Source organism: Pseudorca crassidens, chromosome 6, assembly GCF_039906515.1.
Source record: "Pseudorca crassidens isolate mPseCra1 chromosome 6, mPseCra1.hap1, whole genome shotgun sequence".
NCBI lineage: Eukaryota > Metazoa > Chordata > Mammalia > Artiodactyla > Delphinidae > Pseudorca > Pseudorca crassidens.
Genome location: NC_090301.1, coordinates 113769758 through 113790043, shown reverse-complemented (window position 1 = coordinate 113790043; position 20286 = coordinate 113769758). Strand labels below are relative to the sequence as shown.

The window sequence follows — 20286 nt, the reverse complement described above, 5'->3', positions numbered from 1 at the left end:
CGGTGGCTTCTCTTGTTCTTGTTGAGGAGCATGGGCTCTAGGCACACGGGCTTCAGTAGTTGTGGTATGCGGGCTCAGTAGTTGTGGCTTGCAGGCTCTAGAACGCAGGCTTAGTAGTTGTGGCGCATGGGCTTAGTTGCTCTGCAGCATGTGGGATCTTCCCAGATCAGGGCTCTAACCTGTGTCCCCTGCATTGGCAGGTGGATTCCTAACCACTGTGCTACCACCAGGGAAGCCCATAAAACTCTTTTTTACATTAATCCTTTTCCTTTTTTTTTTTCTTTTTTAATTCTCTATCCTTCTCTCTCTTTTTAAAATTGTGGTAAAATACACATAACATCAAATTTACCATTTTAACCATTTTTTTCTTTTCCCCAATTATTTTTTAAATAAATTTATTTATTTTTATTTTTGGCTGCGTTGGGTCTTTGTTGCTGCACGCAGGCTTTCTCTAGTTGCAGCGAGCGGGGTCTACTCTTCATTGCAGTGCACGGGCTTCTCATTGCGGTGGCTTCTCTTGTTGTGGAGCACAGGCTCTAGGTACGTGGGCTTCAGTAGTTGTGGCATACAGGCTCAGTAGTTGTGACTTACGGGCTCTAGAGCACACGCTCAGTAGTTGTGGCGCACGGGCTTCGTTGCTCCACGGCATGTGGGATCTTCCCGGACCAGGGCTTGAACCCGTGTCCCCTGCATTGGCAGGCGGATTCTTAACCACTACGCCACCAGGGAAGTCCCTTCACTTTCTCTTTTGTTGTAATTCAATAGGAATGTCTTTGTACACATCTGTAGTTATATACTTAGGATAAATTCCTAAAAGTATAATTGCTGGATAAAACAGTAATGTCATTATATAGCTTTTGATTCCTTTTGCTAAATTATCATCTACAGTAATTGCACCTGATTCATGTCTGTTAGCAGTGCATGAGATTGAACTGTTAGTAAAACCCTAATGCTTTGCCAATATGATAGGTAGACAGTGGTATCTTGTTTAATCTGTGTGTTTTTGGTTAGTTTTTCATATATTTGTTGCACAGTAGAATTCTCTTGTGAGTTGTCCATATCTTGTCCATTTTTCTACATTGACTCTTTCTTACTGATTTATAAGGGTTTTTTAAGGGCATGGGCTTCTGGTGTTTGAATCTTGTTCTGTCACTTGCTGATTGTGTGATCTTTAGCAAGTTATTTAACCTCTTCAAACTTTAAGCAGGGATAAATGATAGGGTAGTTGTGGGTGTGAATAAAAGCATACTTTTACAGCACTATCACAGTGGTTCTCAAAGTGGTCCAGTGTCTGAATCCATTTAGGGGATTATTGAGGTTAACACTGTTATCATGATAATGCTAAGATGTTATTTGTCTTCTTCACTAACCCACCCATCCTCTCCCTGGTGATCTGAAATGTTATTATAATATTGTGAAAAGGGCTTAAGTTCAGAGTTAGACTAAACTGGGCTTTAATCCTAGTTCTGTTACTTAGATGAAATTTCTTATCCTCAATTTCTTCATCAATAAAATAAAGATGATAATACTCACCTTACATGGTTGAGTACTTGGCATTAGCTGCTGTTATTAATAATGATTATAGGGCTTCCCTGGTGGCGCAGTGGTTGAGAGTCTGCCTGCTAGTGCAGGGGACGTGGGTTCAAGCCCTGGTCTGGGAGGATCCCACATGCCGCGGAGCGGCTGGGCCCGTGAGCCACAACTACTGAGCGTGTGTGTCTGGAGCCTGTGCTCTGCAACAAGAGAGACTGCGATAGTGAGGGGCCTGCGCACCACGATGAAGAGTGGCCCCTGCTTGCCACAACTAGAGAAAGCCCTCGCACAGAAACGAAGACCCAACACAGCCCAAAATAAATAAATTAATTAATTAATTTTTTAAAAAAGTAACAAATGTTCAAGTACAATTGGTGTCTTTAAAAAAAAAATAATGATTATACCCTTATAGGTCTGCTCTGGATTTTTGGTTTTGTTCCTTTGAGCTGTGACTCACATTAGTTCTACTTTATTTCATGAGGTTAATTGAATTTCATGTCTCATTATTTGTAGTTTGCAGATGCTGAAGGTTACTTTGCTGCTTGTACAACAGATACAACTATGAATAGTTCTTTGGTAAGTGTTTCTTTTCTCCTCAGGAAGAGAGCGGGTGGAGTTGACCATGGCGGGAAGGACTGAAATAGCGTTGATAGCACCACAGCTATATTAAAATAAAAATATATCTCAATGTTGGCTGCTCTCCATGAGAGTTGTAATTTGGTACTTTCTTAGAGATACCTGAGACCTAAAAGTAAGCAATTCAGCCACCTCTGGGGAGAGAAGGGAATAGGAAATTAGTTAAGGACTGAAAATAGTAAAGGAAGTCCTTTGTCCTTTGTTTCTTACCAACTTTGTCACTTCATGTTTGTTATTATATTATTACCACTTAGAAACAAATACATTTACTTGACACTGAGACTCTATAAGCAGTTTGCTTATTCATTTCACAAATTTTTAAGAGCACTTAATGTATGTTAAACACTTGTTCTAGACTCTCAAAATACAGCTTATGTTCTAGTGTGTGAGAGTGTGTGTTCAGGGAAGGGAGGGAGATAGATAATAAGCAAGCATATGAAGGAATTATCAATCGCTCTATTTAAGCATTTATTATCTTGTTGGAGAGAGAATATGTAAAAATCTATTCTTTTTACACCATTACTAAGACGTCTCTTTAAAATATATTATTCCAAATGTGGCATTCTATCTGGGAAAAATTTTAAAGTCAACTCTAAAATTTAATAACCAATTTATGAAGCACTAGCTTGGTGACCTTACTGACAGTACAATTTTTTGTTTCTCTGACTTTTAGAACTACAGTTGCTTGCAAGGTAGCTTACCGGGTGCTGTGAATGGTTTGTGAAGCCTAGAAAAAATTTCATTTCTTTTCTCTGGGATCCTAAGGATCAACAAGACTAATTCCCTGGTGGTTCAGTGGTTAGGACTCTGCGCTTTCACTACAGAGAGCGCGGGTTTGATCCCTGGTTGGGGGACTAAGATCCTGCAAGCCTCGCTGTGCGGCCAAAAAAACAAACAAACAAAAAACAGAAAAAAACAAAAACAAGACTAATATCAGTTGTCTCTATCAGTGTAGAAGACAGAGTTGAGATGGCAGCCTACTCTTCTACTATTTTTTTCTATTATCTGTAAAATGGACATGTCAAATTATTCTAGGCCAAATGCTATGATGAAAAGTTCAATGCAACAATGAGACTCCATCTATTTCCAAATCCTATTGTCTCTTCATTTACTGAATATTTTTCATTGGCAGAGTCTGTATCAGGAGTTAAAGATAAATTAAAGAAATAAAAAATACTTTATGTTAATTTAAGAAACAGCCTTGTTTCTTAAATTAACAGAATTATGCCTTAAATACAGATCATCTGAAGAACATTTACAAAAACATTTGGGGGATTTAGAACCACTTAAAAATGTAGACTTTTAGAGCATGGTTAGACAAACCTGGCTTTAATTCTGTTGTCTACCACTAGATTATTTTATATCACTGAGGACAGAGACTTTGTCTCTATTCGCTCTTATATCCCTAGGACCTAGAACAGCACCTGACATAGTAGGAGCTCAATATGTATATGTTAAAAGAATGAATGAAAAGGAATGGCAGATAATCTGTTAGCTGAGAGAGGTCTGTTTTTATGACATTTAAAAATTAAATATCATAATGTGCCAGTGCTGTGTGATTACATTTCTAAGCTTTAAATTGATTCTTTCTGTCATTGTACCTGGGTGGATCATTTGAGTTTCCTATATAAGTCTTGAAAATGCATTTTGGGAAAATTATGCTGTATAAACATGGTGGTGAACAGTCCTGTTTTGGGTGGTATCTGTGTCTATATACCATCCACTTAAATTTAGCCAGTATATCAGCTATTATACTTGTTTATATTTGTTCCTGTTTTTGCTGCATTCCAGAGTGAACCTCTTTATGTTCCTGTGAAATTTCATGATCTTCCGAGTGAAAAACCTGAGAACACAAACACTGATACTGAAAAATGTAAGCAAAACTTAGAAGTGGGTGGAAGTTTTAGCTTCATTTAAGCCATCCCAAAACTTAGTGGTTCTGTGGGTTGCCTTGGATCACCTGGCTGTTCTTCTGTTCCATGTGGTGTTGGCTCAGCCTGTAGTTGTCCAGTTGACTGGACGTTTTTATTAATTCAATGGAAATAACTTCCAAATACCAGAAATCTCTATGGTGTTATTATGTATATATAGATATATTTATTAATGAACAGTATCCTCTTCAACCAGGCCATCAAAGACCTTGATAGCAAATTGCAGGAGTTTTGCTGGTTCTTTGAACATGGTAAAGAATGCCAGCTTCAATGTAACGCACAGTATTCATCCATGATATTCTCTTTCAAGGAATGGAACTACAGAAGAATGTTCTGTGTGCTTGACCAGGAAAATAATTCTCATAAATTGGATATCTATGAGGAAAAATCCAAATAAACTTTTACTGTAAATGCTAAAATAATAATCATACTACAATCCTGAACCAGGCAGTTGTTTGAAACTTTGTTGAATATTGGTCTCATTTTAAAACCTTCAAAATTTTTTATAGATGGAAACATTTTTCCCACCAACTCTTTTGAATGAGCAGAGCTGTCCCATGTAATAATTTAACTGTTTTTTTTGACTGTTCAAATATGATTATAGATGGGTTAAATAATATGCATTTATAAGTAAATTAAAACTTGTGACATTTTTTGGATGCGAGGGGAAACATTTAATAATTTTATACTTTACTTTTCCTTTCAAGCTCCCAAAAAGTCTCGTGTAAGGTTTAGTAATATCATGGAGATTCGACAGCTTCCATCAAGCCATGCATTGGAAGCTAAGTTGTCTCGCATGTCATATCCTACCGTGAAAGAACAAGAATCCTTACTCAAAACTGTGGGGAAACTAACTGCAACTCAAGTAGCAAAAATTAGCTTTTTTTTTTGCTTTGTGGTAAGTCTTCTCTTTATTATATGTTTGGAATTTGACTTTTAAGACAGTAGACATACCAACAATATAGTATTAAAGTTTAAGACTATTAGGTTGCTTTAGTCATGACTTTAAACTCTGTTATCTGCTATCATAGGGAAATTAGAGTGTTAAAAGTAATAAATACTAGGCATACGTAAAAGAATTCAATAAATACTATACACTACAACCACTCATGTATATTTAGAATTTGACATTGCCTTATGGTCAGAATAACGAATAGAGTTATTTCACACTATGATATATACAAGCACTAGTAAATGTCCAGATAAGAATTTGCATTGATTGCATTAATTTCTTCAAATAAGTCCTTTTGAGGTTTTATTTTAAATTCATATAAATGTGGTCAAATATTTTATAAGTACTCATAGTAAACATTTTTTCATTGTTTCTTATAATTTTGTTTATGGCTTCTTAATTATTTTAATATAGAAACAAAAATATGCTTAATGTTTCAATAAAATATTCATATAGCAAATAAAATATTATTTTGGGCTAATCTGGGATTAGATAACTTGTCTGAGTTAGTAAACTCTGATTTACAATTTAAAAAATGAATTTCAGTGCTCTTTTCTATATGTATCATTGGAAGTAGACTATTCCAAGGTGGTTTAGTATGGGCCTTTAAGGTTCAAATTTATACTGAGCATTTTAAACCACTAGGTGATACAATGCTAATGTCAATATTATTAGCCTGATTATAATATTTTTTTACTTTACAGTTTTGCCTCTCATATTTACTGCATAGCCAATTTTTCACCATCCTCTAACTGAATAACCTCTGTTTTAGTGATACCTTGATTAATATATTCAGGAGTACAAATAAAAGAATCTTTGGGAGTTGTAATATGATAATTACATATGTAATAAAGTTAATTTAAAGGCTCATATATTTGGATTATGCTATTGTGATTTCAGTTTGCTTGTTTTAAATAAGGCAAGACTAAGATTTATTAATTATATCTCCTAATTTTTAAAGGAGACTTGAGGGGAAACACGATAAAAGCATCTATAAAGTAAAAGTTTAAAAAGGAACGGTGGTTAAGAGCCAGACTAAACAGATAATGTCTGTGTAGGGTGCAAACTGGCTGTGGAATGGGTTGATTATATCAGGAACTTCCATTGAAAGAAAGAAAGAAAGCACACAATTCATCTCTAGACAAATGGGCAAAAGGAAAAAAGGAAAACTTCCTGAGTTACACAGTTTGTCATCTATTGATAAAATAAACTTTTCCTAACTCAAAACTGAGAGAATATATTTCATAGGTTCTTATGTAGAAAGGCACTATTCCGTATAGCAGATTTACAGGTAGATACGTACAGATAACAGCATTTTAGAAAAATTGTGGTAAAATATACCTACCATAAAACTTACTGTTTTGACTGTTTTTAAGTGTACAGTTCATTGGCATTAAATACATTCACACTGTTTTGCAACCATCACCACTGTCTATCAGAACTTTTTCATCTTGCAAAACTAAAACTATACCCATTAAATGACAACTTCTCTTTCCCACCTCCCTAGCTCTTGACAGCCACCGTTCTACTTTCTGTCTCTGTGAATTTGACTGCTCTGTGCACCTCATATGAATGAAATTATACAGTATTTTTCCTTTGGTGACTGGCTTATTTCACTTAGCACAGTGTCTTTAAGGTTCATCTTTGTAGCATGTGTCAGAATATTTTTCCTTTTTAAGGCTATGTAATATTCCACTGTGTGTATATACCACATTTTGTTTATCCATTCATCCATTGATGTACACTTACGTTGCTTCCACCTTTAATAGTCTTTTTTGAAAAATCAACCTTAAGTAAGTTATAAGAGCAGGGAGCTGTGTTAATCTTAAGTAAAGGCATTTCTGTAGAAAGTCAGAGTAATATAGTCCAGGTCTTTTTGGAAACCTGACTTAATAGAGTGATAAGCTTGGATGAGCTCTAGAGCAATGCTGTTCAATAGAAATATAATGTGCAAATGCAGGTCACATAGGTATTTTTGAATTTTCTAGTAGCCACATTAAAAAAAAGAGAGAGAAACAAGTTACTTTTAATACTATATATATATATATTTTTTGATTAATTTATTTGGTTGTGTTGGGTCTTCGTTGCTACGCGCGGGCTTTCTCTAGTTGCGGCGAGTGGGGGTTACTCTTCGTTGCAGTGCGGAGCTTCTCATTGTGGTGGCTTCTCCTGTTGCGGAGCACGGGCTCTAGGCACGTGGGCTTCAGTAGTTGTGGCATGCAGGCTCACTAGTTGTGTCTCGCGGGCTCTAGAGCGCCGACTCAGTAGTTGTGGCACACAGGTTAGTTGATCCGGGGCATGTGGGATCTTCCCAGACCAGGGCTAGAACCCATGTCCCCTGTATTAGCAGGCAGATTCTTAACTACTGCGCCACCAGGGAAGTCCCTTAATACTATATTTTTATTTAACCCACTATATGTAAAACACTTCAAAATATTATCATTATAAAAATTATTGATGAGATAGTTTACATTCTTTGTACTAAAATCTTCTAAACATTTCAATTTCTATTTCATTTCAATTTCTTTTTGTGTTTCATTTCAATTTCAGTTTTTATTTCAATTTCTAAACATTTCAATTCAATGTAGCCGTATTTCATTTGCTTAGTAGTCACATGTGGCTAGTGGCTAATGTATAGTACATTGTAGGTCAAAAGGAGTTAATGATTACTGTATTTGCCAGTCCTTTAATTCTTGTCTCGTTAGGACTTACGGTGTTTTAATTTTTTCTGTAAGATGTAATTTAGGTCATACAGGCTTTTATGCTAATTTTAAAATGAATTATCACTCATGAAATAATGAAATACTATATAAATTATTTGTGACAGCTTAATTATTAGTAAGTGGTTGTCCTCAACTCTGGAATAATGAAAGGAAACATTGTAAAGATAATTTTTACCAGAGGGCAGTTGAGATGGTCTTCTTTTGTGATGAGGCTGCCTTGGGTTTGAAAGCCAAAGAATGGAGTTTGGGGAGAGCTGGAGAATGGGAAGATCTTTCTGGAAAGAGTTCATAGCTAATGATGAGTAGTTATACTCTTTGAATTCCTGCAATCTAAGTTGTCTGTTTTTATTTCTTTATCTCACATTAGCAGAGACCAGTAAGATTGTTTGGAAAATGAGCACAGTATTTAAGTATTAAAGTGGTAAGGAAAGTGGGTCAAGAAAGCTAATTATCACCCCACAAGCATGGCCTATTCTTGTAGAGAATCTCCAAAAGATAATTAAGGGCAGAATCTTCTGCTGCTTTTTTTTTTCGGTACGCGGGCCCGTCACTGTTGTGGCCTCTCCCGTTGCGGAGCACAGGCTCTGGATGCACAGGCCCAGCGGCCATGGCTCACGGGCCCAGCCGCTCCGCGGCATGTGGGATCTTCCCGGACCGGGGCACGAACCCGTGTCCCCTGCATCGGCAGATGGACTCTCAACCACTGCGCCACCAGGGAAGTCCTCTGCTTCTTTTTTAGCACTTCAACTGCAAGCAGATTGTGGCCCCTATTGTCACATATATTTTATATTGCCCATCTTACCAGTTGCTAACCTCATTTTCTTATTTAGATAGTCAAGTGAAATTAGGAAGTCAAAGGACTACAGATGGAATCAGAGTCTGGCTTTAGCTTTGAGTACAGTGTATACTGAATGAAGACTTCTAGACACTCAGCCATCTGCTGCCTCCTAGCAGTAAGATCTAGCTCTAAGATCATGTGTCTCTACTGCTTCTTTGAAATATAAATGCTGATAACTGTACTTCTCACTTAACTACAAGTTCTGAGAGATATCAAGAGATGTCCCTCCCTTAATAGAGACAAGTCATTCTCCAGTAGAATATGATTATCCAGTCAGTCTGTTTAAGTAACAGAAACCAGTTAGACAAGCAGTTAATTTACTTTGACCCAGCAATCTGCTTCTTAGTATATACTACATTAGGGGCACTCATGCACATATGCCCCAGGCGGCATATGCTAGAATATTCTTGGTAACATTGTTTGAAATAGTCAAAAACTGTTCATCAACAGAAAAATGGATGAGTTGTGGTAAACTGTATTAGATTATCTGATAGCAGTAAAAATAAATGAACTTTGGATGCACGCACGCACGCACACACACACACACACACATGCACACACACGCACACACACCAGGCTACATCAAAAGAGGTCCTATTTCTTATTCTGTAAATCAAAGTAGGCACAGGGTTGGGAATATAAGAATAACCTAGCCTAGACAAGCAAAAGGGAAAAAAGAAAAAAAAAATCCTCATAGCTGGAAAACTTCCTTCATTATATTCAGAGTTATGAGACCTCTTTATATTATGTCTCAAAACTGAGAATCAGAGAAACAATCACAGTTAGCCAGTAAATTCACAATTTCTTGGACATTTAAAAATTTCCAAACTGAGTATAACCTTTTGTCTATCGATCTGGCTAGTTCCATCCATCCCCTTAGGCATCACCTTGTTCAATCGATTTCTCATCATGTTATATTCATCTGTACGTATTTTAATGTTTGAGAATTCCCCCCAACCTAAATTTGATTTAGATAAACTTAATAGAGTACTATCAGTGCTTGGATAAAGCAAATTTCAATGTTGATTTGATATTAAATTTACCCTAATTTTTAAAAAAGCCTGACCAGTGCTAATTTTTAACCAACTGTTGTTAATTTCTTAAGGGAAATTGGATAGCAAAGATATTAGGTCTGATATAAATGTTTGTCTTCTTTTTGGGCCTGTGACTTTTCAGTACAAAGCAGATTTTAAAACTTATGATAGCAGTATTTAGAGGGAGAAAAAAAGGAGGGGACTATAAATTATAATGACAAATATAAAAAGTCATTTATTAGGTTTCACTTTATTTTCTATTTCTTTAGTGGTTTTTGGCAAATTTGTCATATCAAGAAGCACTTTCAGACACAAAAGTTGCTATAGTTAATATTTTGTCCTCAACTTCTGGTAAGAAATTTGTCTTCAAAATCTGTATTATAACTCAAGACCTATTTCTGATATATATGTGTACATATACATATATTTTTATCTTGTTTTAAATTATTTCATTCTTTCTAATGTATATTGGTATAACTACTATTTAATCTTTAAATTTTGTGCCATAGCCTTGTGCTATTTATATTCCTTCCAATACTTTACAGTATTTTTTATACAACAATATATTAAAGTTTTATAGGCTGACTCTGTATTGTAGCTATCTTTCCTTTCACGTATTCTTTCTAAAGATCTTTTTTTCAACCCTTTGGCTAAATGTAATTGCTTATTTCATAACTATAATTTGCCCTATGAAAGGTGTTTTATTTTTAAAATTGAATCACCTTCCAAATCTGGAAGATAAAAAAAGTATTTTTGAAGCTGTAAAAATAACTTTAGTTCACATGCTTGATTATGATGAGGTCAGAATGTTACTCTGAATGCTCAGTTTAACTCTCTTATTAGTTTTAAAATAAATAGGACTGTACTTGATCTGTACTGTTGAAATAAACATGGTTTCATTTGGAGGCTGTTTTTATGTGTGATCTCTGAACATTTCAGCCTAGGTAACTGCAGTCTTATTCTTAGTCATTTAAAAATGACAAAAATTAGTTTAAAAGTTAGGTGTCTAATTAACTTATTTAAACAGTCAAGTTGGTAATAAATAATTTTGACAGTATTTAAGCTAATGCATCTTTTTTTTTATCCTTTTCTCTCCATAGGACTTTTTACCTTAATCCTTGCTGCAATGTTTCCAAGTAACAGTGGAGATAGATTTACTCTTTCTAAACTATTAGCTGTAATTTTAAGGTAAGAATATAGTGTAATAGCTAGTTTATTCTGCTTAAAAATGCAATGTTTAAAGCATTTCTGGTAATGATAGACGATAGTTTATATTATAATATACTGTATAGGCAAAGATAGATGAGGATAAAAGGTTTTAAGGGGACATTATGCTACTCAGCTCTGCATCACATCCTTGGCTAGTTTTTGAAACCTTCCTGGGGAGGGTAACTGGAGGGAGGACCCCAGAGCAGCTTTGGTTCCCGTTCATGCGACTGTGGACTGCTAAGTATTGTACTGACATTCACGTTTAACTGCATGTTAATCCTCATAAGCTCCCAAGTTTCTGTTTCCTTTTCCTCAAACAAGTTCCCCTTTTTGTTTAGTTTTTAGTTTTAACTTCTCCCACTTCTAGAAATCTAACCTGCAGTCTTCTCTGATTGTCTCAGCCTCAATCTTTCAATTATTTCTGTATAAATTATCTGGCAATTTTGTATTACTGTTTGTAACATAAGTATCATTAATGACTAACTTAAATCTTTTACTTTATTTAACTTTGTATCCCTACGAGATTATAAACCCTTGAAGGTCAGAACCTTGTTTTCTACTTCTGTGTGTCATCAAAGACCTAGCATAAAGCTTTGCTCACAGTCAATACTCAAAAAAGACATGTTGGTTTGATGAAGCTGTTGTTTTTGTGAGAGAAAATTAGAAATCAGAGAAGGTAGCAGAATAATTTACCAGAAAGATTAGTGTTTCTGAACTATCAGAGCTGGGTTTGAATCAGAGCTCTGCTTTTTGCCCCTGGGCACTTGCCCTGAACTCTCTGAGAGGATTTCCTAGATGACAAAATGATGATAATATCATCTACTACTTTGCAGTCTTGTTTTAAAGTTTGGAGGGATGTATATAGAAAGTGATTATCGTAGAGACTGGCACTTGGCAGTCACATAAGTGGTGTTTCTCTCTTTTAGATATAAGGGTAACTTGACCATGGTAGTTTCCATGGGCAATCTGGTTGAACCAACTAATTTACCATTTAGACTATGGACACTAGGAATTTATTCTTTTTGCATGATTGGCCCATGTTTTAGCCAAACTTATTTTTGCATTAGGGAAATACAGTATATTTGTCACAGGGAAGTGATGAGGTTTATCCAACTTTGTTCAAAATTCATGCCTATTTCTAACTTTTCTTTTCATTGTCTTAATAAAAGTAGAAAGATACATAGAAATAGAAAGACAGTATAAGGCTGCATGAGGACAGGAACCACATCTCTCTTGTTCATTGCTTAACCTGAAGTTTAGCTCAATAAGCAACAGTTGAATGAAGGAATAACCTCTTGATTTCTCTACATCCTTAATTTGGTCTTATTTTTACATTAAAATAATGGGATTCATTTAATTATTTAAATATTTAAGGATAGTTTTACCATTAATTTTGGTTTTACCAGTGAGAGTTAGTGCCATTGCTAGGTTTATATGGGTTTTGATATTTGTACATTGCCAAAAAAGATTGGAAGAGGGATGACAAGTTGGTTAATTTTTTCCTAATTGAAAGGCAGAAGATAGCATAGCAGGTAAGAACACTGAACTCTGGAAGTAGACTGCCTGCGTTTCAATCCCAGCTGTGTGATTTTGGTCAAGTTACTTCATTTCTTTGTGCATTATGTATAATTTTCTCATGTGTACAATGGGAATGATAATAATCCCTTCCTTATAAGGTAATATTGGGCATTTTATGTGGATTAAATGAGTTAATATAAGTATAGCACTTATACTGTACTGATAATATTGTTAAATATTATTAACTAAATCATTAATTCTTTGATAGTTTTACCCAAAGTTGAGATTAGTCTTTATTACTTGTAAATAATTTTGATCTTTGAGGTTAGTCTTTTGAAGGAATTTATTATTTTACTTGTCAGTAATGACTGTTATTCTCATAGCATTGGAGGTGTTGTGCTGGTAAACCTGTCAGAGTCTGAAAAATCTGCTGGAAGAGACCCAATAGGTAAGTATCTGATTCTGCATTCTTTCTGTTAGAGTGTACAAGAAAAGTTCTGTGCATGTCATCATGCATGTGCATGTCCAGACACATGCGTGCATACATACACACACACAGGGTGAGCACTAACAAGGCCTTTTTTTTCTTTAACTTTTCCTTTGGAAATAATGTAAAAAAATTAAAAAATATTTCACAGAACTCTCATATAGCACTCCCCCCGATTCTCTTAACTATTTACAATGTACATAACTACAGTACAGGTTTAAAAATCAGGAATTAACAGTGATTACAATAATTTTTATTTAGTCTGTAGATCCTTTTCAGATTTCACCATTTTTTCCACTAATGTTCTTTTCCTGGTCCAACATCATTTGTTGCATTTAGTTGTCATGTTTCCTTAGTTTCCTTTAATCTGGAACTATCCCTCAGTCTTTTCTTGTCTTTCATAACTTTAATATTTTTGGAGGATACTGTCCACTTGTTTCGTAGAATGTCCTTCAATCTGAGTTTGTCTGATATTTCCTTACGGTTAAATGTATGTTGTGCATTTTTGGCAAGAATACCATGGAAGTGATATTGTGTCCTGATAAGTATATCATATCAGAAGGCACATGATGTTGATTTGTCCCATTACTGGTGACATTAATTTTAAAGTGGTGTGTCAGGTTGCTCCAGTGTAGTTACTGATTTTTCCCTTTGTAAGTAATAATCATCTTGTAAGAGATACTGAGGCTATACATATATCCTATCCATCATGCTTGTATCTGCCTGCTAATTTTGTCATTCACTTTTGATTCTTGCCTGAAACAGTTACTACTACAGTAAACACGTCGGTTTTGATCCATTGTTTAGATTTAACAAAAGAAGGGTAATCAAAATCTAGCTTAACTGGTTTCCTTCTGGATACTTTCTTTATTTTTTATTTATTTTTAAAAATATTCATTTATTTATTTACTTGGCTGCGCTGGCTATTAGTTGAAGCATGCAGGATCTTAGTTGCGGCATGTGGGATCTTTAGTTGTGGCATGTGGGATCTTTAGTTGCAGCATGCAGGATCTAGCTCCCTGACCAGGTATTGAACCTGGGCCCCCTGCATTGGGAGCGTGGAGTCTTAACTGCTGGACCACCAGGGAAGTCCCTCCTTCTGGATACTTTCTTTAGACATTTAAAGTTTATTAAATACAACAGTGCTTTCTAAACTATTCCTGGTTACTGCCCAGGGAGCTGTGTCTTGAACTGCCTTACCTCTTTCTCACCCAGAGCAGATCTGTATGTGTAAAACAATATATATATTTGTTGTGTGTGTGTGAGAGATTTTGTTGACAGGCTTTCCCTTTGCTTTTTAAAAATAGTTTAGTAGTAATAGTAATAATAAATAGATTTAATGAAACACTGGACTTTTGGATAATTGATTAAAGTATTGAATATGGTCACCTGGCAGATAGCACCTTTAACAGCTGTTTTTATTGTTTGTTTGTTTTGTTTTTTTGCGGTACGCGGGCCTCTCACTGCTGTGGCCTCTCCCGTTGCGGAGCACAGGCTCCAGACATGCAGGCTCAGCGGCCATGGCTCATGGGCCCAGCCGCTCCGCGGCATGTGCGATCTTCCTGGACCGGGGCACGAACCCGTGTCCCCTGCATCGGCAGGCAGACTCTCAACCACTGCGCCACCAGGGAAGCCCTATATAGCTGTTTTTAAAGGCTTACTTAAATGTTCTTGCGAGTTAATATATTAAAGAGAATCCATATTTATTATGCAGGTACTGTGAGCCCTACATTATGTTAGATATTTTAGAACATTAAAAAGTACACTTTATGTGTTTGCAGTTGTCAAGGAGTTTTTGATTTTAATCAATAATATATGATTAACAAAATGAAGCCCCTAGAGAATAAAATAGCACTATATTTAACCATAGTAAGTATTACATTATCTAAAATAGAACACAAGAATGGAAATTTCAGTGGAGTAGAAAGAGGATGCTTGGTGGCAGTGGTGGGACTTTAATAGGGTCTTGAAAATGGTGGTAGAATGTATATTAAAAATTATACATAGTGGGGAGAACAATATAAACAACAGCTTAGAGAGGGAAGGAAGCATAGTTAAGTTGGCTGTGTCAGGTGTCATAATTGCTTATGTAGGGGACAATATGAAGTATGCATTTCAAAATTAAATACCAAGAAGTTGGTAATATAACACGTATAACATTGGTTAGATCATTGAGGTGAATGTTTTTGCATTTATTTGTTTATACTTTAACCTCCTTCCTATATTCCTGGAGGCCATGGATAAGGTGGGTTATACTTTATCTTTTCATATTTGAATACTAATTTCTTGAAATAGGAGCTGACTGTGTCAGATTTTAAATAAGTGTGTGATAAATGAGTTAATGAACAGATGCTTTAAATTATTATCTTGATTTTTACAGGTTCCATTTGGTCTCTTGTTGGAGCCATGCTCTATGCTGTCTATATTGTTATGATCAAGAGAAAAGTAGACAGAGAAGATAAATTGGATATTCCAATGTTCTTTGGTAAGACTATGTTTAACTTGTGAGGCTATTTACTCTGAATGATTAACTTAGGGTTTTCATTTTTGTTTTTTGGAGGGAATAGGGAAGTCTTCCTCCCCACTCCCCCATATGATTCTTTAAAACCATTAGATTTTAAAGATTATGAAGTCCAATCTCAGTGTTTTTCTCTTACCTTGTTCTGCATAGTTGTGCACCTGTGAGGAAACGCTCATTCCCTCAGTGTGAGGTAAAGAAATTCCTTCTAACACCTTTTTCAAATTAATGTCTTCAGCTTGTGAATCAGATATTTTCCTCACTGATATGACAGGTTATGCTGTTATAAGTATGTGAGTGTATACCTGTTGTATTATACATTTTGCCTTTTTTGAAGTGTAAGATTGGGGAAACTGCCCCAAAATGATACGTATAATACTGTTTCAGTCTATGTACTTGTTTTTACTAAAAATTGTAGGTCTTTTGAAGGTTTTCCATTTGCACTTTAAGACTCAGATTCTTTTATGACATAGATTTTCAAATTATCCAGTTATAGTTTCTGGCATCAATTCTTAATTTTGGTAAATGCCTAATATGATTTATAAATTCTCCTTTGCCTGAAATCAGCTCAGTAAAGAACTTGTGATATCTAGGATTGCAAAAGAAGAACACATTGACAAGATATCTTACAAAAGATATCTGAATATCAATAGATAAAGAAGCATGGTGATGAGAATTCAAAGTGCAGCTTACAGGGAACCAGGAGACATGGACTCTAGCTGTTATAACTTCATTTATCTCATACTCTTCTGAAAATGAGAAGATTGGACTAGGTTAGTAGCTGATTTACGGAGGATCCTGGGAAGGTTGGAAGAAGGTGGCGTTGCATGTGTGAGTCTGGTTCTCAGGCTCCTTTGCTGCTTCTGCTGGAGCAATTCTGCTTTGTTGGTTTTTTAGCACTATAATTTAATTTGTAGAAATGATTTTTCTGCTAAAAATAGTTTGTATATCTTCACCTAAAAATGAACAAAAATAAAACCTTTGAAAAGCCGCTAGACTGGGTGATCACTCAAGTTCCTTTCAAGTAGAGAATTCAATAACTATACTTTAAATATGAAGATAATTTTAATGATGTCTTATTTTAAAGTCATAGAAAATTCCATCTGGAATGGATTAAAATGTTAATGTTTTACAGTGTTCTTTTTTAAGATTGGCAGCTTTCAAGAAAAATTGCTTATTTACTCTTATTGGAGAGTAGTAACAGACATATAACTTGGTTAATCTTCATATGTGCCATGATATGGAAAGCAGTATGAATTTGACATGGGCTTTAGAATAGATAGGATTGGAGAAGTAGTAGTTAGGGTTGGGACGTGGAGGGTTCTTTCGGCTTTGGGATGTGAGCAGAGCATAGCAGGGAACAGTGAGTGGATCCACTGTGCTGGAGTGTTCACTTTAGGGAAGAGCAGAAGTGCACGTGGCTGCCTTCTGGAGGGTCTAGAGAACAGGTGAAGTGATTTGGATCTTTTATCTCTAGATCCAAAAGTTGTTACTAAATATGGGTTTTCATAGGTTTCATAGTTCAGGGAACAGAAAAGAGATTTGGTTCTTGATAATGCCAAATTTTGCTGTTTTAATTAGAACAGCTTTTTAATACTATACAAGCCTTCTGTACGTGTGTTGTTTTGTTCCTTTTTATTTTTATCACTAGGTGTCTTAAGTTGGGTTTCCTAGAAGCAGGGTATGAGACGGGGATTTGGTGCGGGAGATCCATTGAAGGGGTGCCCTGCAGGAAAGACTGGCAAGGGCGTGAGAGGAGCAGAATAGAGAAGGGGAGAGAACCACGCGATCTCTGGTACAGTTGAGGCGTGGCCCAGCTCATTGCAGGTCCCTGGGCAGGGAGCACAGTGGGAGCAGGTAATGTGTCTAGGCACTCCTCAGAGCTGTCCTGGCCTAGAGCCATTAGGATTCGGCTGCGCAGGGTGTGGAGTGGGGAGGGGTGGGAACTTCTGGGGAAAGGCAGACTTGGTCGCTGTCCAAGACAGTCCTTCAGAGAAGGCAGGTCTTGTGAGTCTTCAGCAGCAGATGAGAGTAGGTGCTCCAGCCCTATTAAGATGTAACTAGGCATCCTAAATACTAGTTTATTATTTAGCAGCAAATATAAAATACATACCTACTGTAATTTAATTTTCTTTTAGGAAAGCTCTATAGTTACCTCTGGATCTCATAGTGGAATTGTGGTGTTAAACTATTTACAAAGTCCAATAAAAACTACTATAAGATTATAATATTTTTTTCTTTACATTCACATGTTGTAGTCTTATATAAGCTTATGTTTCTATAATAATAATAGCTAGCCTTTATTAACTATTTACTCCATGCCATGTACTGTGTGTATTTTATGTTTGTCTAATCTTCCTAGTAACCTAATTAAATATTGTTTTACACTTATAGATTGGAAAACTGAGGTTTATAAGAGGTTGAGCATCTTGCCTAAAGTTTGCCTAAAGATTACAGTACTAGTGAATGGTAGAGCTGGGATTGGAACCCAGGGCAATCAGACGGCAGAGCACACACTTAACCACTAAATATTATAGCCTTCCTTTACACATAGTCCATGCTTAATTCATACTTGAATAGCTATTGGCGTATGTGTGTAATCTCACAGACTAGCTTATGAGCTCTTGGGAAGGCGGGAAGCAAAAATTTTATCTTTTTAGGGGACCCTCCTCCATTATTCCTAGCATAGCACGGGTGCTTTAAACATAAATATGATTCGAATCAGAGAGTAAACCGTCTAGTTCCTCTTAATAATTTAGGCTGAATACACACACACATACACGCACCAGTTATTCCTTTAAGTTCTAGGACACTACATTATTATAATCTAAGATTAGCAACCCTTCTTTCTGAATTGTTCTAAGTGGTTTGTTCTGCAGTAGTTGCTCCTTACAGTGGGATAGTTGAACCTTGAAGACTCAGTGATCACCAGTTGCTTGATAAAGTTTTTTCTAGTGTTGATCTCTCCATAAGACTTACTTAAAAACAAAAGTAACAGGAAAAAAAAAAAAAGTAACAGAAATTTCAGTTAAGGAAACCTGTTGAAGCCCTTTGTGCAAAATCTAGCGTTTTCTTATTGTAGAGTTATAAGTTTGGAAAATTGAAATAAATCACAGTTACTAACTTTTCTCTCTTCTATACATGTTTAGGTTTTGTAGGTCTCTTTAATCTGCTGCTCTTATGGCCAGGTTTCTTTTTACTTCATTATACTGGATTTGAGGACTTTGAGTTTCCCAATAAAGTAGTATTAATGTGCATTATCATTAATGGCCTTATTGGAACAGTGCTCTCAGAGTTCCTGTGGTTGTGGTATGTACTGTTTAATACCCTATGATTTATTAGTTATGAGTTTATTGACTTTTGGCTAGTTTAAGCATTTCTATTTCTTCTGTCTTCTGATGGCCCCTCCTGTGCACCTTCCCACCCCACACACTTATAGCTTAATACAGTAACCCCATTAGAGCAGGAACTGTGTTTTGTTTTTTTAATTTCTGTGTACCCATTGCATAGAGTAGTGGCTTGCACATAGAAAGAGCTCGTGAATTTTGCTGAACGAATAAATGAATATGAATGATCTGAATTTATAGAATGTTTTAGAAAGTAGAGTGTTATGCTAATTAAAGGCATCATTATCTAATGGACAGTCACACTTAGGAGATGTGTATCCCAGGTAAGAATACATGAATTCTAAGTGAGAATCTGGGGACTTTGCTTATTCAGGAGACTTTGGAATGTCTGTTTGGTTGCTCATAGACTTTTTTGTTTTGTTTATTCTCAGGACTTTTCATATGAGTGAGGCAGATATATAAACCCTAAGCTCTGATTAACTTGAGATTTTAACGTAGTTTGATATGTTGTAATATCAACTATGTTGATATATGATAATAATCTTAAAATAGTTTGACAGCAGTATCATATACGGAGTTTAAGAAAACTTCAAATAGAGAGCTTAATACTTACTCCTGTTTCCATCTAATACGAACTTAAAAAGAAACACAAATTGTACCTAAACTCCTAAATGTATTTTATTATATACCATTTAAGACTACTGACTAGTTTTCCCTTGCAAAAGACTGCAACAAAAATAGCCTTTTCCATCAAATCTTCCTTAATGCTCTGCCTACATTTCTCTCCCCTCTCCAATTAAGGAAATATCTCTATTTTCTTGATATCCTCTGTACTCACTCCCTTTCGTGTAGTACTTAAAGATTTACTTTGTATGTAGTAATTTGTGTAATTAAATTCCTTTGCTGATCTAAAACTCTTTGGTATCAAAATCTTCTCATTTTGTACAAATTATTTGAGGTGCTCGTTTTTTTTTAACCAAAAAGAATTATATATTTTATTTTATATGTTAATATATACCATATGTCTCATTCTTTTGTTCTATCATTTCTCTTGCCTCTTTCCACTCTTGGTTCTGGGCAGATGAAACTGCTTACTGGTAGTGTTTTGACTGAACTTAGTTGCACCATAAGGAATTGTTGATCTTAAACCATTTTTGATGGCAGTTTCATAGGGTTCAACCCGGTGAACCATATGCTTTAAACAATTATGCACTCACTGTATTTTAACAGAAGTTTGTATTCCCTACTTTTCTAAGTTTAGCTTAGATTAGAAAATTTCAAAGCAAGTTTTTACATATTTGAAAGAAGTAATTTAAAAAAATTTTTGGATATTAGACGAGAGAAAGGTTTAGTATGGTTCGTATTACATTGAGACTCATAATGAACATGGACTATACCACAAATTTACAAATATTAAAATTCTCATTCTTTATCGAGAGTTATTTTTAATAAATATATACACTAGAGTTTCATTATGTCAGCAGATTTTAATGTAGGCTTTGGAGTTGAATGAATATGAGTTGTGACATATGTAATCTCTCTGTTATGTGAGCTTTCCTG

The 20286-nt window shown here is 35.5% G+C and overlaps 1 protein-coding gene across 10 annotated transcripts in view; it reads left to right on the top strand.

Moving 5' to 3' along the window:
* The window catches only part of SLC35F5 (solute carrier family 35 member F5), a 182371-nt gene that overhangs the window by 150914 nt on the left and 11171 nt on the right, over nucleotides 1-20286 (top strand). For 9 of the 10 annotated variants that reach the window (XM_067742143.1, XM_067742144.1, XM_067742139.1 and 6 more), the window contains 8 exons: nucleotides 2047-2109; nucleotides 3961-4042; nucleotides 4808-4998; nucleotides 9917-9998; nucleotides 10748-10835; nucleotides 12758-12822; nucleotides 15242-15346; nucleotides 18529-18688. In XM_067742143.1, the coding sequence (XP_067598244.1) occupies nucleotides 2047-2109; nucleotides 3961-4042; nucleotides 4808-4998; nucleotides 9917-9998; nucleotides 10748-10835; nucleotides 12758-12822; nucleotides 15242-15346; nucleotides 18529-18688 (836 nt within the window). Of the gene's footprint in view, nucleotides 1-2046; nucleotides 2110-3960; nucleotides 4043-4807; nucleotides 4999-9916; nucleotides 9999-10747; nucleotides 10836-12757; nucleotides 12826-15241; nucleotides 15347-18528; nucleotides 18689-20286 lie in introns of those variants that run through there. The other variant, XR_010944486.1, reaches the window with a different exon arrangement.